The sequence below is a fragment of the Vipera berus genome (genome assembly GCF_964194415.1).
Source record: "Vipera berus genome assembly, chromosome: 1".
Lineage (NCBI taxonomy): Eukaryota > Metazoa > Chordata > Lepidosauria > Squamata > Viperidae > Vipera > Vipera berus.
In genome coordinates, this window is record NC_138202.1 from 67,602,397 (window position 1) to 67,616,030 (window position 13,634).

Genomic DNA, 13,634 nt, shown 5'->3' on the forward strand with positions numbered 1-13,634 from the left:
CAGTTTCAAGCTTTGTCAGTGATACATGCTGACTTCTCACAAGCATGAGGCATTCTATTATTATTCTATGTCTTGTTTTCTAAAAACAGGTTTCTAGCTTAAATGGTAGGCATCTGCCTGCAAAGCTTAGAATCCAAAAGTAACTGTATATGCAGAGGCAGAACGGAGATGATGAGTAAGAAAAAATGGTTATGAGCATTTCCTAATTATGAGTTCTTTGATTGTCTCCCAGTAGATGATTCTCTCCATTTTCTTTCAGGGGAAGTATCTGACTCTGAAAGCAATGGCTCTTGCAGTAGCTCAGACTCTGAAACTTCATCTGAAGATGAGTTTACTGATGGCTACGGGGAGGATTTTATGGGAGATGAAGAAGATAGAGCTCGCCTAGAACAGATGACAGAAAAAGAAAGAGAGCAGGAATTGTTTAATCGGATAGAGAAAAGAGAAGTTTTGAAGAAAAGGTGAGTTTTTGTGCAGCCATTTCATATTATTGTATTTATGCAACATTCATTTCATTTTGGACTTTTTCAGATAAATATTTTCTTTCCTTTTGCTCCATATCATTTTTCAGGTTTCTGAACAAAATGTCAGCAAGTTGATTTCTGGCTAGTGTTTGGGGTTGTTGTTTTTTTCTGTGAAAAACAAGCATAGCTATAGAAGAAATGTATATACGTAAATAATCATTAAAATGTAAGATGGTACCTGTATCTTTTCTTTTTTCATTTCACTTTTATTGATACATGGTTAAGCCCTCCACAAAGGCAACATAATTAGATTTAGATTTAGATTTTATTAGATTTATATACCGCCCTTTCCCGAAGGACTCAGGGCGGTTTACAGGGCATTTTAAAATCACATCAATATAAAATACAAAGTTAAAAGAGAATTAAAAGATTAAATTATCCCTGAAAATAAAACCCCAGTTAAAATTCTCAGCCTGGGTCAGAGAGCTCAAAGAGCCAAGTCTTCAGGTCCCGGCGGAATGAGCGTAGGTCAGGGGCAGTCCTGAGCTCCACGGGCAGCTGGTTCCAGAGGGCAGGCGCACCCACAGAAAAGGCCCTCTCCCTGGGTGTTATCCGCCGGCAATCTTTTACCGGCGGCACCCTGAGAAGACCCTCCCTCTGCGAGCGCACTGGACGAAGGGAACTTGATGCTGGCAGCAGGTGTTCCCTCAAATATCCCGGACCCAAGCCATTTAGGGCTTTATAGATCATCACCAGCACTTTGAATCTCACCCAGAGAGCAACCGGAAGCCAATGCAGCTCACGGAGTAGAGGTGTTACATGGGAGTATAGGGAGACCCCCATCACAACTCGCGTGGCCGCATTCTGCACCAGTTGTAGTCTCCGAATGGTCCTCAAGGGCAGCCCCATGTAGAGAGCATTGCAATAGTCTAAACGGGAGGTCACGAGCGCATGAGTGACTGTGCGTAGGGCATCTCGGTCCAGGTAGGGTCGCAACTGGCGCACCAGGCGAACCTGGGCAGAAGCTCCCCTGGTCACGGTTACTTGATCATGACAGAAATAATGGGGTACAATTAGAGGTTTGCATAAAATGAGAAATGTGGTTTTGCTCCATTCATGGATTAAAATTAAAATGTTACTGCTCTGATGTTCGGTCACACCGTTGTAAGTCTGTCACGTTCTATCAAAGTAAATGAGGTTTCAGCCAAAGCTAATATGGATGAGTATAAAGGAGGGCAAGGTTGGAATATGTAGTCCCTTTTCCCCTACTCCCCTCTTCGTGGTCTGTGTGTTCTAGTCCACCTAATAATTTTCCCAGTATCCATCTATTTTTTGCTTTCCCTTAGCCCAGGGATGTCAAACTGCCGGCCCGCAGGCCAGTTGCGCCATGTGGAAGCTGCGCCCACCCCAGTCTGGCAATGCAAAAAAAAAAAAAAAGTCGCGATACGTCATGACATGTCACGTGACGTGGCGCGTTTGACACCCGTGCCTTAGCCATTCACAATTGAATTCACAGGTCTGATCAGCCTGTGTGACCAACCTGGTCTTGTTCATGTTTTTTCCCCCCATTACTACCTCACGTTCATCTGAATTCTGTGCTGCTGTCTGCCCGTTTTCTCTCTGCCACCCTTTCCTCCACCCTTATCTCCAGCTTGAAGCACCTTTTTGGAACACCTGTTTTCCAGGGCTGGGCATAGACAGAAGCGCTTCTCAATTCTGCACAATCTGTTCATGGCCGTCTCCATAGTCAAAACATCTTATATAATGAAAGTCATTTTGCACAACACTAGTAACAATTGAGAGATTAATAAATGTTGCAGAAATAATAATGCATCACAGTGCGGCCCAAATATATGCAGAATAAATGTAAATAAATATAACTGACTGTTTCTCAAAAAAAAAAAAACTGGCCAAACCTCCAAATGTAAAAGCATTTACAAATCTATATCCCTTTGTGGTAAGAAATACATGTGCATGCAACAAACAGCAGCAAATTACTAGGATCCAACTGCCATTATCAGCAGGAAACCAGAAATCCAGTCTATACAAGACAGCTAATAGGCTGCTTTGGTTTCTTGCCATTAAACTGGCTAGTCAGGAAGAGTGGGCAGATTCTCCACAGCTCTGCGTCTGACTTTTTCAAGATGCATATGAAAAAGTCTCTGAAGCTCTGAAAATGTCGCTGTTTCCCCAGGCCTTGAGCTAAAGTGGATGGCAGGTCCTGTATGTTCGGCAATTAAGCTGACTTTGTAATAATGCCGCTTGGGGGGGGTGGTGAAAGCCCTAATAAGCAGGCATATACATAGAATGAAGGCTACTGCTAAGTTTGTAAGCCGCCCTGAGTCTTCGGAGAAGGGCGGGATATAAATGGAATAAAAAATAAAAATAAAAAAAAAATAAATAAAAAAATGTTGCTTTTCCTTTGGGAGTTTTTGTTTCAAATGTTTTTACTGTACACTGCCCTGAGTCGCTATAGAGTTGTAAATAAATTTCTTAAATAAAATATATGAACATTATTTATAACAAAAGTTATTTTCCTTCTTAAAAAAGCTTTATGCCTCAATTCTACGTATTAGTTTCTGCTTTGGAATTAAATAAGTATTTAATAGTGCCAGTAATTTGTATAGTTTAGATTTGAAAAATCTCATTTACTGCAACTGTTAATTTATTTATTGATTGATTAAATTTGTATGCCACCCATATCACAGCCATGTAACTCTTACTGTTACAAAAGATTTAATCATTTTATGCCTTTTAGAAAACAAAAATAAAAATAATATCTTACATTAAGTTTGAATTCAGTGTACCGGTTTTGCTCCTTCCTAAATTAATTGGAGGCTTTTACTGATTTTTTCCTTTGATTGAACCCAGGTTTGAAATAAAGAAAAAATTAAAGACGGCAAAAAAGAAGGAAAAGAAAGAGAAAAAGAAAAGGAAAAAGCAAGAAGAAGAACAGGAAAAGAAAAAGCTCACACAGATCCAGGAATCCCAAGTAAGAAACATAGAAATCACACTTTGTTAAAAAAAAAAATTGAGACTACTTAAAACATATTTGTAAGATTGCTTAAATTACCATTCATCTAACTACATCTAACTACACTGGATAAATAATTAGTCCTCAATGCTGTAACCAAGTATTTTAATATCATAAAATATTCTGAGCTGATTCTTTTATATAATGTCTCTTATTTGTATAGCAGTCTTTGATAAAAAAATAATTGTGATAATATTTCTGTGCTTTGCCTGTTGCAGCAAAAGCAAATGTTTCATAATGAATATGACAAAAATATGGAAAAATAAAAAGGGGTTTTGCTTAGAAATGCCAAAACAAAAGAGTAAACTTAAGGCAACATACCACTGTAAAAGCTCAGCTCTTGGTAAAATCTAACCAAATATCTTTTACGATAGTTGGAATTATATGTTTCTATAGGTGATGTCACATAATAAAGAGAGACGGTCAAAACGAGATGAAAAGTTGGATAAGAAATCCCAAGCCATGGAAGAACTAAAAGCAGAAAGAGAGAAAAGGAAGAACAGAACAGGTAAGTAAGTTCAAACATGTATTGTTTAGTTCAGGGGTCTTCAAATTTGGCCCTTTTATAAACTTGTGGACTTCAACTCCCAGAATTCCTCAGCCAGGGATGCTTGCTGAGGAATTCTGGGAGTTGAAGTCCACAAGTCATAAAAGGGCCAAGTTTGAAGATCCCTGGTTTAGTTGAAGAAAAAAGATAGGATGAACATAAACTGTACATTGTAGATTCCACTGAGGTTCCTACTATTTCTATATTATTTATAAGATAGAAAAACATCCCTGATTGTTCTGGAATATTCCTTCTTGTGAAGGAAGGCACAACTTAATCTGGTGCATCATCCTCTTTCTTGTGGTGGCTCACCAGATGCTTTTGAGATGTTCGTTAGCAATTCCTTCTCTAGTGGTAGTATTCAAAGGCATTGTAGTGTCTTGAACATAGTGCAGTGACCGTAATGACTGCCCATTATTGGTAGTTTGATCCCCCATTAATTTGTCAAATCCCTTCCCAGATTTTCAAATTAGTAGCTATCACTTCTCTGGTGCTTTTTTAACATTCATAAATATATTTTAGATTTCATCAATAATATTTACAATTGAATTAAATTATCTTTCAGTGAATGTAATTATTTCACAATGAAGCTAATTTTCCTTGTAATTTTTTTAAAAGCCAAGAGCTATTTTGGATGTGTCTTGTTATTTCTGAACTCTGTTTTGGAAAGTTCCAAAACTATTGCATAGAAATATATTTGGTCAAGTTCAATAAGGGGAAAATGTTTCCCCAATCCAGATCCTGACTGTCAGCCTCCAAGTAACAAATGCCATTTCTGTCCCATGCCTAGGCCTGAACTTTAGAGTAGAAGAACTCCATATAGTCTTCCGTAGGGCATTCTGCAACAAAAACTCGACCATCATTTTAGGAACATGGCAGTAATTGCCCAACATACCTGGATCCAAGGAAAGCCTCTTTACAAGAGGCTGTCCCACTGGTATTTAGCATGGCTTCCTTTCCTGGAAAGATGATGATAATTCCCCAAAGTGCAGCTAATCACGGCTTTCACAAAGGAGCCAAAAAAAACACCCAAACATGGATCCAAGCCATAAATGATAGGGCAGATATCAGAGATTCCATATCCATTTCATTAAAAGATGAATCTTAGACCACATTGTAAAGCATCTAGATTCAAATTTAAGCAACTCTTGCAAAAATGTGCAAACAGTCACAGCAGCTTATTTTTCCCCCCGATAGAGGGCATGCAATTTTAAATTGTACCAATTGTGCCATTTTATAACAACCCACTGATATAACAATGGTGACAGATTGATTCTTCATCTTTGTTGTCTCGAACGTGAGCTCTTAACACCTACTCAATCAAGTTTACTGTGCTCATCTGTGGATCCTCCAAACATTGCTTGTGTGGCTTCATCTTCTCAGAAAGCTAATCTGGCATTGGCAGGCTGAGAAAGATTACTAGGGAGTGATCATACCAAGTACTCTAGTCGTTTTCAGACTCCATAGCTTATTTTGGTACTCAATGAAATTGTCAGCTTAGTGAAAAATCACAAGTACTCATCAGGATCCAAAAGGGCCCGGGGCAAACCATTTTAATTGGACCTCTCGGTTTTTAGATGTTCTGGGTGGTGACAGTTCTCATCTGAACTAGGGAGTAATCTCTGAGCAGATGACTCAGAATATATTTTCCATCTTAATATTATCTTTACTTTCTTTGAAACAACCAAGAGATCTAACACATGCCTACTTTATGCTACAAGCTCAAGAAATGATCCTGGAGAACAGCAGGACAGGTGGTACATGAACAGGATCCTCCATTTGTATCTATAGCCCAACTTCATGTACAAGCACTCACATCCTCTCACTGAATTTACTGTCAGTGCTGGATGTACATGTGGCAGAATTCACAAACATGCTCAAAAGACCTGAGAATGCGAGCAGATTGCATTGGAGCAGACTTAATACAGATACAGTTTTATACATTAAAATGTGTTTTCCCCCCATTGTAGCTGAGTTACTTGCAAAGAAGCAACCATTAAAAACAAGTGAAGTATACTCAGATGATGAAGAAGAGGAAGAAGATGATAAATCTAGTGAGAAAACTGATCATTCATCCAGATCTTCATCTTCTGATGAAGAAGAAGAGTAAGTATCCAATATCTACTTTGATATGTAGCAGATACAACTTAATGCTTAATATTCCTTTAGATCTTGAAATTTACATTACTACTTTAATGATTTCTGTTTTCATAGTCTGGTTAATTGTTGTATGAACAAAAGTGTTACCGTATTTTCCGGCGTATAAGATGACTTTTTAACCCATGAAAATCACCTCAAAAGTTGGGGGGTCGTCTTATACGCCCAGTCGTCTTATACGCCGGAAAATCAGTGGGTGGCGTCTGGCGGGAGCCGGCAGGGCAGTCCTGCGCACGCGCGCACTCCCCGGCTGCTCCTTAGGCAGGACTGCCCTGCCGGCTCCCGTCCGATGCTCTTCCCTCTTGAGGCAGCTGCTGCCTCAAGAGGGAAGAGCCGGCTCCCGTCCGACGCTCTTCCCTCTTGAGGCAGCAGCTGCCTCAAGAGGGAAGAGCGTCGGACGGGAGCCGGCAGGGAAGTCCTGCTCCCGTCCGACGCTGCGCTTCCGCCGGGCGGTGCTTGCCGAGACGAGCCAGCAGGCAGCCGCCGTGAGCGCGGCGCTGAGGGGCAGCGGCAGGACGGCCAGCAGCCCCACGCGCAGCAGCAGCCGCCGGCTCAGCAACAGGTCCGAGCGCAGGAGCCGCACCGCCAGGCTGCCCAGGAAAAGCAGCCACACCGAGAGGCTGCACGCCCAGTCCAGCTCCATGAGGGGCAGGGCGGGAAGCTGGCCGGGAAGAGGGACCGGGAGCCCGGGCCGAGCGCGCCTCGGCTGACGGTGAGAGGGAAGCGGCACATGAAAAAGAGGCTGCGGGCGGAGCTGCCCCGCCCTGCGCCGAATGGGAGAAGTTCAAGGCCTGGGGGGGGGAAGCAGGAGGGGCGCCGGCCGTGGCGGGGTGGCGGCTGCCCTCCAGCGCTGCCTGCCGCCCGGGAAACGCTGCGCCTCGGGGGCCGGCAGAAGCGCGGGAGCAGCGGGAGGGCCGGCGGGGCCAGTCGGGCCTTTGCCTTCAATGCGACGGACAGGGAGGGCAGGGCATGTAAGTATTTTCCGGCGTATAAGACAAAAAACCTTGAAAAACTTCTTAAAAGTAGGGGGTCGTCTTATACGCCAGAAAATACGGTATGTAAATATAATAGATAATAGAATGTATGGCTCCCTTATCTAGTTAAGTAACTTAATAAAGCTGATGGTACTCACAGCATTCTAGAGATTGCTCACTGAGCCCCTAATTTAAAACAATCAAAATATATTTAATTAAAATGCCTGCACGTTTATTAATGTAGTCATTTTTATTTTCTAGTATATGAATGTGGTAATTTCAGACTGTTTAAAGATGTGAATTATTTCCTTACAGTTGCTTTTGCTTTCCCATCAAACCAGGAAAGAAGAAATTCCTCCTAAATCACAACCAGTGTCTCTACCTGAAGAACTGAATCGGGTTCGATTATCCCGACATAAACTGGAGCGATGGTGTCACATGCCTTTCTTTGCCAAAACAGTCACTGGTTGCTTTGTGCGCATTGGAATAGGAAACCACAACAGCAAACCAGTTTACAGAGTAAGCATACCCTTGTGTATTTTCCCATGTTAGTAATAAAAAAAGCAAGTTTTGTTCATGGAGCTTTTTCAAAATATGATGAAGTGAAAGCTGGTAATTAATGGTACAGCCTCCCCTTGTATAACAGCTACCACATTTAGTGATAAATATGTTTGCAAATATGGTGGTAATATATTTTGTTTAAAAAAATCATTTTCTAACCAGTGTATGCACTCATGACCAAACGTCTTTGCCTGACAACAACACATGCCAGAGTTGAGAGTAGCACTGGCATTACTGCATGAGAGAACTTTATCCAATGGGACAACATCAACCAATAATCTTTGCAGTGTCTGTCGGTTTCTGTCAATCATCTGTTCATTTTGTGACCATTTCATTTCATTAGGGAACAATTTGAAAGCTCTAAACAAAGAGAGGAGTACAAAGAATTGGTTGTGAATCGTCCTTTATTTGTCCTACTAATGTATTTGGGAGGGAGGGATGGACGGATGGATGGACAGACAGATAGATTTTGTTGTTGAATAATTAAAATATTTTTGAGCAGTCGAATTCAGTTAAAAAAAATTAAGGATAGGGTCCAGACTAAATTCTCAAAAATGGAAGGTAAGGACAGAAACCTTTACAGTTTCTTCCCTTAGAAATAATTTATATCACGGGTGTCAAACTTGCCGCGTCACATGATGTGTTGAGACGTATTGCGACTTTCGCATTGCCAGAGCTAGAGTGGGCGCGACCTCCACATGATGTAACCGGCCCGCAGGCTGGCAGTTTGACACCCCTGATTTATATCAAATCTGTTTTGTTGTCCTTTGTTTCAGGTGGCTGAAATAACTGGTGTTGTAGAGACAGCAAAAGTATATCAGCTTGGAGCTACCAGGACAAATAAAGGGTTGCAGTTAAGGTGAGATATCTGAAAGTCTTATCATCTTGAGGGGGGTGGAATCCTTGTATTAAAAATGTGTAATTATCCGGTGCTCGCTTCGGCAGCACATATACTAAAATTGGAACAATACAGAGAAGATTAGCATGGCCCCTGTGCAAGGATGACACGCAAATTCGTGAAGCGTTCGATATTTTTAAAATAGAAAAAAAAGAGTAATTATCCTGAATCAAGGGAAAATTCATACATTTCATCTTAGGGTAAGTTTCTAGGGTAATGTGAATTTCCAGCAAATATTGGAGTGAAGAGTGTCTGTCCCATTGGGACTAATAGTTTACTTTCACCAGTAATAGTGCATTTGGAACATATTTTCTTGTAGAAAAAGTAGAAATAAACTGACTTAATACTGATAAAAGGTAATCAATCTAAGAGTGCTTCGATCACTTTCATCACTGTTCCCTCCTCCAAAATTTGGGTGATAAATGAAAGCTACAGTTAATCTTTTTCTTTTCACAGGCATGGTAATGACCAGCGTGTGTTCCGCTTAGAGTTTGTCTCCAATCAGGAATTCACAGAGAGTGAGTTCATGAAGTGGAAGGAAGCCGTAAGTTTCTACTTTTTCGATTGCTTTATCAAGAATTTAGGACTGTGTGAATAAAATTTAATATATTTTTTTAACTTTTGTTGCAATTAGATGTTTTCTGCTGGGATGCAGTTACCCACCCTTGATGAAATAAACAAGAAAGAAGTGACCATCAAAGAAGCCCTCAACTATAAATTCAATGACCAAGACATTGAGGAGGTAAATGAAGAAAATGTACTTTTGAGCTGGAACCATTCATTTGGTCCATAATGGAAAGGTAGGTGAGGTTATAAAAGAGATGTTCTCGGGTGCCATATTTTGGTTCTATAAAAATAACATGATTTTAAAAGCCATATTTATATGTTATAAAAGATATAGTCAGTACTTTTGATTAGACTATACTGCGCTGTTTTTTCCACGTATATTATTTTTCCTTTCAGATTTGAGCATCACAATAAAAAAGATTCTGTATTTAGAGAGCCTTTTTGAGGTATTGATTAAGACAGCGGCCCCCAACCTTTTGGGTATTGGACCAGTTCCGTGGACAGAGGTTTTTCCGCGGACTGAAGGGGGCATGGTTTTGTGTGCTGCCTGTATCCTGTGGATGGGGGTTCACTTGTTTGAATGGACTGGTTTCTTGCATGCCACGGACTGGTGCTAGTCCATGGACCAGGGTTTGGGGACCCTTGGATTAAGTCATCAGGTTAGAAACTGGGAGATCATGATTTCTATTCCTATCTTAGACACAAAGCCACCGGGATGACCTTGGGCCAGTCACACCCACTCAGCCTAACAAAGGAGGCAATAGCAAACCACTTTTGAAAAAAACAAGAAAACTGTCCAGGCAGTCACAAGGGTCAAGGCACTCAAAGTCTCCTTCTCCCTCCCTCCCTCCCTCCCCCCGCCTGTCACACACACACACAAAATAGATGAGATTTAAAGTAGTAGGAGATATTTCTACGATCACTTCTGGAAAAACAATCTGCATAAGTTAATTTCAAATTTTAATAAAACTTTATTAAGGATGTTCCTTAGGATTATCAACTCTTGTCAAATCCCAAATTGCTTAAAATGATCTTGTTTGGATATTTAGTTTGTTTTATCTCATTTATGATTTTTTAAAAAGAAAGTTCTACATGAAAATTTGTAAAATGTTCGTGTAGATTTCCCAAAGTATACATTTTTACTTTTTTGTAGCTATGAGATGCTTCACACACAGGTGCATATGTTAGCATATATATTATGCTAATTGATATAACCAAATTTCTCTATTATTCCTAAGCTGAGTTTACTCTTAATATTTTTTGTCTATCAGTAGACTTTTACCTACTATGTAATATAATGGATTATGTTCTAAAATCTTTTTTATTATTATTGTACTACATAAATATAAATAAGGTATACAGGGTTAAGAAGGCCATGGAATTAGCAATATGATGTGTCTTGTAAAGGGTTTAATAAAATAAAAATTTCCACAAGGGTTATCTGCAGAGATTGTCGGGCAGCCACCAAGAAATTTGTGTTAAATATAATACTGAGTTTCTCATTTTCCATTTTTAGATAGTAAAGGAGAAGGAAAGATTCCGAAAAGCACCACCAAACTATGCCATGAAGAAAACTCAGTTACTAAAAGAAAAGGTAAATAGTATTGCTTAAAGCACTAGATTTTCAGTAAATTCTTGGGCTTCTTGAGAGAAAATTGCCTTGCACCTAAAACAGTACTGTGCGTGGAACAGCTGTTTACAGCTGGTTCGTACATAAACCAAAATGCATGTTTTCTGTGGGTTCAGAATGAAACTGGATTGTTTTGTTCCAGTTTCAGACCAAGCAGAATTGTTCCAAGCATATATACCATGCTGGGAGCTGTTGGTCATGATTGCTATAAGAAACAGGTCCATGGTCCATGCAAAGGGTTAAGTCCTGGAACTCTGGAGAATAAATACCCTCTTCTTTCTGGAAATCATTTGGGGGGGCACATGTTACAGACACCATGAAATCACTCTTAATATCCCTCCAGGCTTAATTGCAACTGAAACCTTGGGGCAACAGAAAGGGTGCGTGTTTTGTTTCTGCCAAGCTATGAGTTATCAGAAACTCTTCAAAATATTTTTATTATGTGTATACCGCTAGTAACTTCTATGATTTCTCCTTCAAAATCTTGCACATTAACATTTTGCTTAACATTTACTATTTTATGAGGTTCGCTTTTGCAGAAAATGAAGAAAGAAAATAGTTCCCTTTATTTTTCTATATAAGTAGTCCTCAACTCATGACTGTTCCTTTAACAACAGTTTAAAGATACAACAGCATTATAAAAATGACTTACGACCCATCAACAAAGTTACAATTATCACACTTGTTGTGTTGTGTTGTATATGTTGCTCACATACAGTATATGGTAGTTGTGGAACATGCTTGTGACTTTCCGAGCCAGGTTCTGCCAAGCAAAATCAATTGGGAAAGCCAGTTGATTAACAACTGTGTGATTCACTTAATGACTGCAGTAAAAATGATCATGAAATTGGGTTCAGTCACGCGATGACTTCCTTAACAACCTTATTGCTTAGGGACCAAAATTCTAGTCCCAATTGTATTGTAAGTTGAGGACTGTGTGTAAATCTTCATATGTTTTCATCACTGCCAATAGGTGGCATCTTACATCTTACATTGTGAGGGAATAGCTAAAATTATTACCTATAACATGCAAAACTGTTTCAGTTAGATTCCTATGGGTCTGATTTAGGTTCATTCCTAGACATAACATAATCAAAGAATCTGTTGCTGGAAACATATCTTAAATCAAGATCTACTTGACATAATAATAAAACATGATTATAACTTTTAATTAATTCTCAGCAGTACAGCTGGTAAAATGGAGAGTGCGCAATACTAATAAATAATTCTTTGTTAAAGGCCATGGCAGAAGACCTGGGAGATCAGGACAGAGCAAAACAGATTCAAGACCAGCTTAATGAGTTAGAAGAAAGAGCAGAAGCCTTAGATCGTCAGAGAACAAAAAACATTTCAGCCATCAGGTTGGTATCTAACAGAACCTGGGAAGAAAATTAAATCAGTAGGCCATTTCTATGCTCCCCTTCTTAACTTGGGGCAGGGATGATGGTGATATTACCTCAGAGAAATCATGCTAATGGTTTTTAGTAATTTAATTTAATTTAATTTAATAATTTGATTTCTATACCGCCCTTCTCCCGAAGGACTCAGGGCGGTGAACAGGGCAATACACAATAAAAATCAGATACAAAAATTAAAAAACCATTAAAAACCAATTAAACATCATGCCCATAAAATCAATACATATTAAGTTAAAAACTAATTTTAAAAAACCCAACCCCACCCCGTCAGACCAGGCCAGCTTGTTCGAAAAAGAATGTTTTAAGATCGCGCCGGAAGGAGCGAAGGTCGGGGGCCGTCCAGAGCTCAACCGGTAAGCTGTTCCAAAGGTCTGGCGCGCCCACAGAGAACGCTCTCCCCCTGGGGGTCGCCAATCGGCATTCTTTGATCGGCGGCACCCTGAGGAGGCCCTCTCTGTGGGAGCGCACTGGACGGAGGGACGTTGACGCCGGTCGCAGGTGTTGCCGTAGGTAATCTGGACCCATGCCATGAAGGGCTTTGTACGTCATAACTAACACCTTGAACCTCACCCGGAGAGCAACCGGTAGCCAATGCAGCTCGCGGAGCAGAGGTGTAACATGGGAGTATCGGGAAACTCCCAAGACAACTCGCGCGGCTGCATTCTGTACCAGCTGGAGTCTCCGGGTGGACCTCAAGGGCAGCCCCATGTAGAGAGCATTACAGTAGTCTAGACGAGAGGTCACGAGCGCATGAGTGACTGTGCGCAAGGCATCCCGGTCTAGATAGGGCCGCAACTGGCGCACCAGGCGAACCTGGGCAAAGGCCCCCCTAGTCACAGCTCCAATATGCTCTTCCAAAGAGAGCTGTGAATCTAGAAGGACCCCCAAGTTGCGAGCCCTATCTACGGGGGGTAATAGCTCACCCCCCATGGCCAATGATGGGATAATCGGAATTTCCCGGGATGCCGGCATGAACAGCCACTCAGTCTTGTCAGGGTTGAGTCGAAGCCTGTTCCTCCCCATCCAGACCCGGACCGCCTCCAGGCAACGGGACATCACGTCGAGGGCATCGCTGGGGTGGTTTGGGGTGGAAATAAAAAGTTGGGTATCATCAGCATATTGGTGATACCCAACTCCAAAACCACGAATGATCTCACCCAGCGGCTTCATATAGATGTTGAACAGGAGAGGCGAGAGAACCGATCCCTGAGGAACTCCACAAATGAGAGGTCTCAGGGTCGATCTCTGCCCCCCTGCCAACACCGACTGCGAACGTCCCAGGAGGTAAGAGGAGAACCACTGGAGAACCGTGCCTCCCACTCCTAACCCCCTGAGACGTCGCAGCAGGATACCATGGTCGATGGTATCAAAAGCCGCTGAGAGG

At 41.2% G+C, this 13,634-nt stretch overlaps 1 protein-coding gene across 1 annotated transcript in view; it reads left to right on the plus strand.

The window, feature by feature from the left end:
* Positions 1–13,634, plus strand: part of RTF1 (RTF1 homolog, Paf1/RNA polymerase II complex component) — a 41,075-nt gene that overhangs the window by 18,538 nt on the left and 8,903 nt on the right. The window contains exons 4-13 of the mRNA XM_081333163.1: positions 260–461; positions 3,336–3,456; positions 3,895–4,006; positions 6,016–6,151; positions 7,518–7,695; positions 8,514–8,596; positions 9,092–9,179; positions 9,270–9,377; positions 10,719–10,796; positions 12,072–12,193. Of these exons, the coding sequence (XP_081189289.1) occupies positions 260–461; positions 3,336–3,456; positions 3,895–4,006; positions 6,016–6,151; positions 7,518–7,695; positions 8,514–8,596; positions 9,092–9,179; positions 9,270–9,377; positions 10,719–10,796; positions 12,072–12,193 (1,228 nt within the window). The remainder of the gene's footprint in view (positions 1–259; positions 462–3,335; positions 3,457–3,894; positions 4,007–6,015; positions 6,152–7,517; positions 7,696–8,513; positions 8,597–9,091; positions 9,180–9,269; positions 9,378–10,718; positions 10,797–12,071; positions 12,194–13,634) is intronic.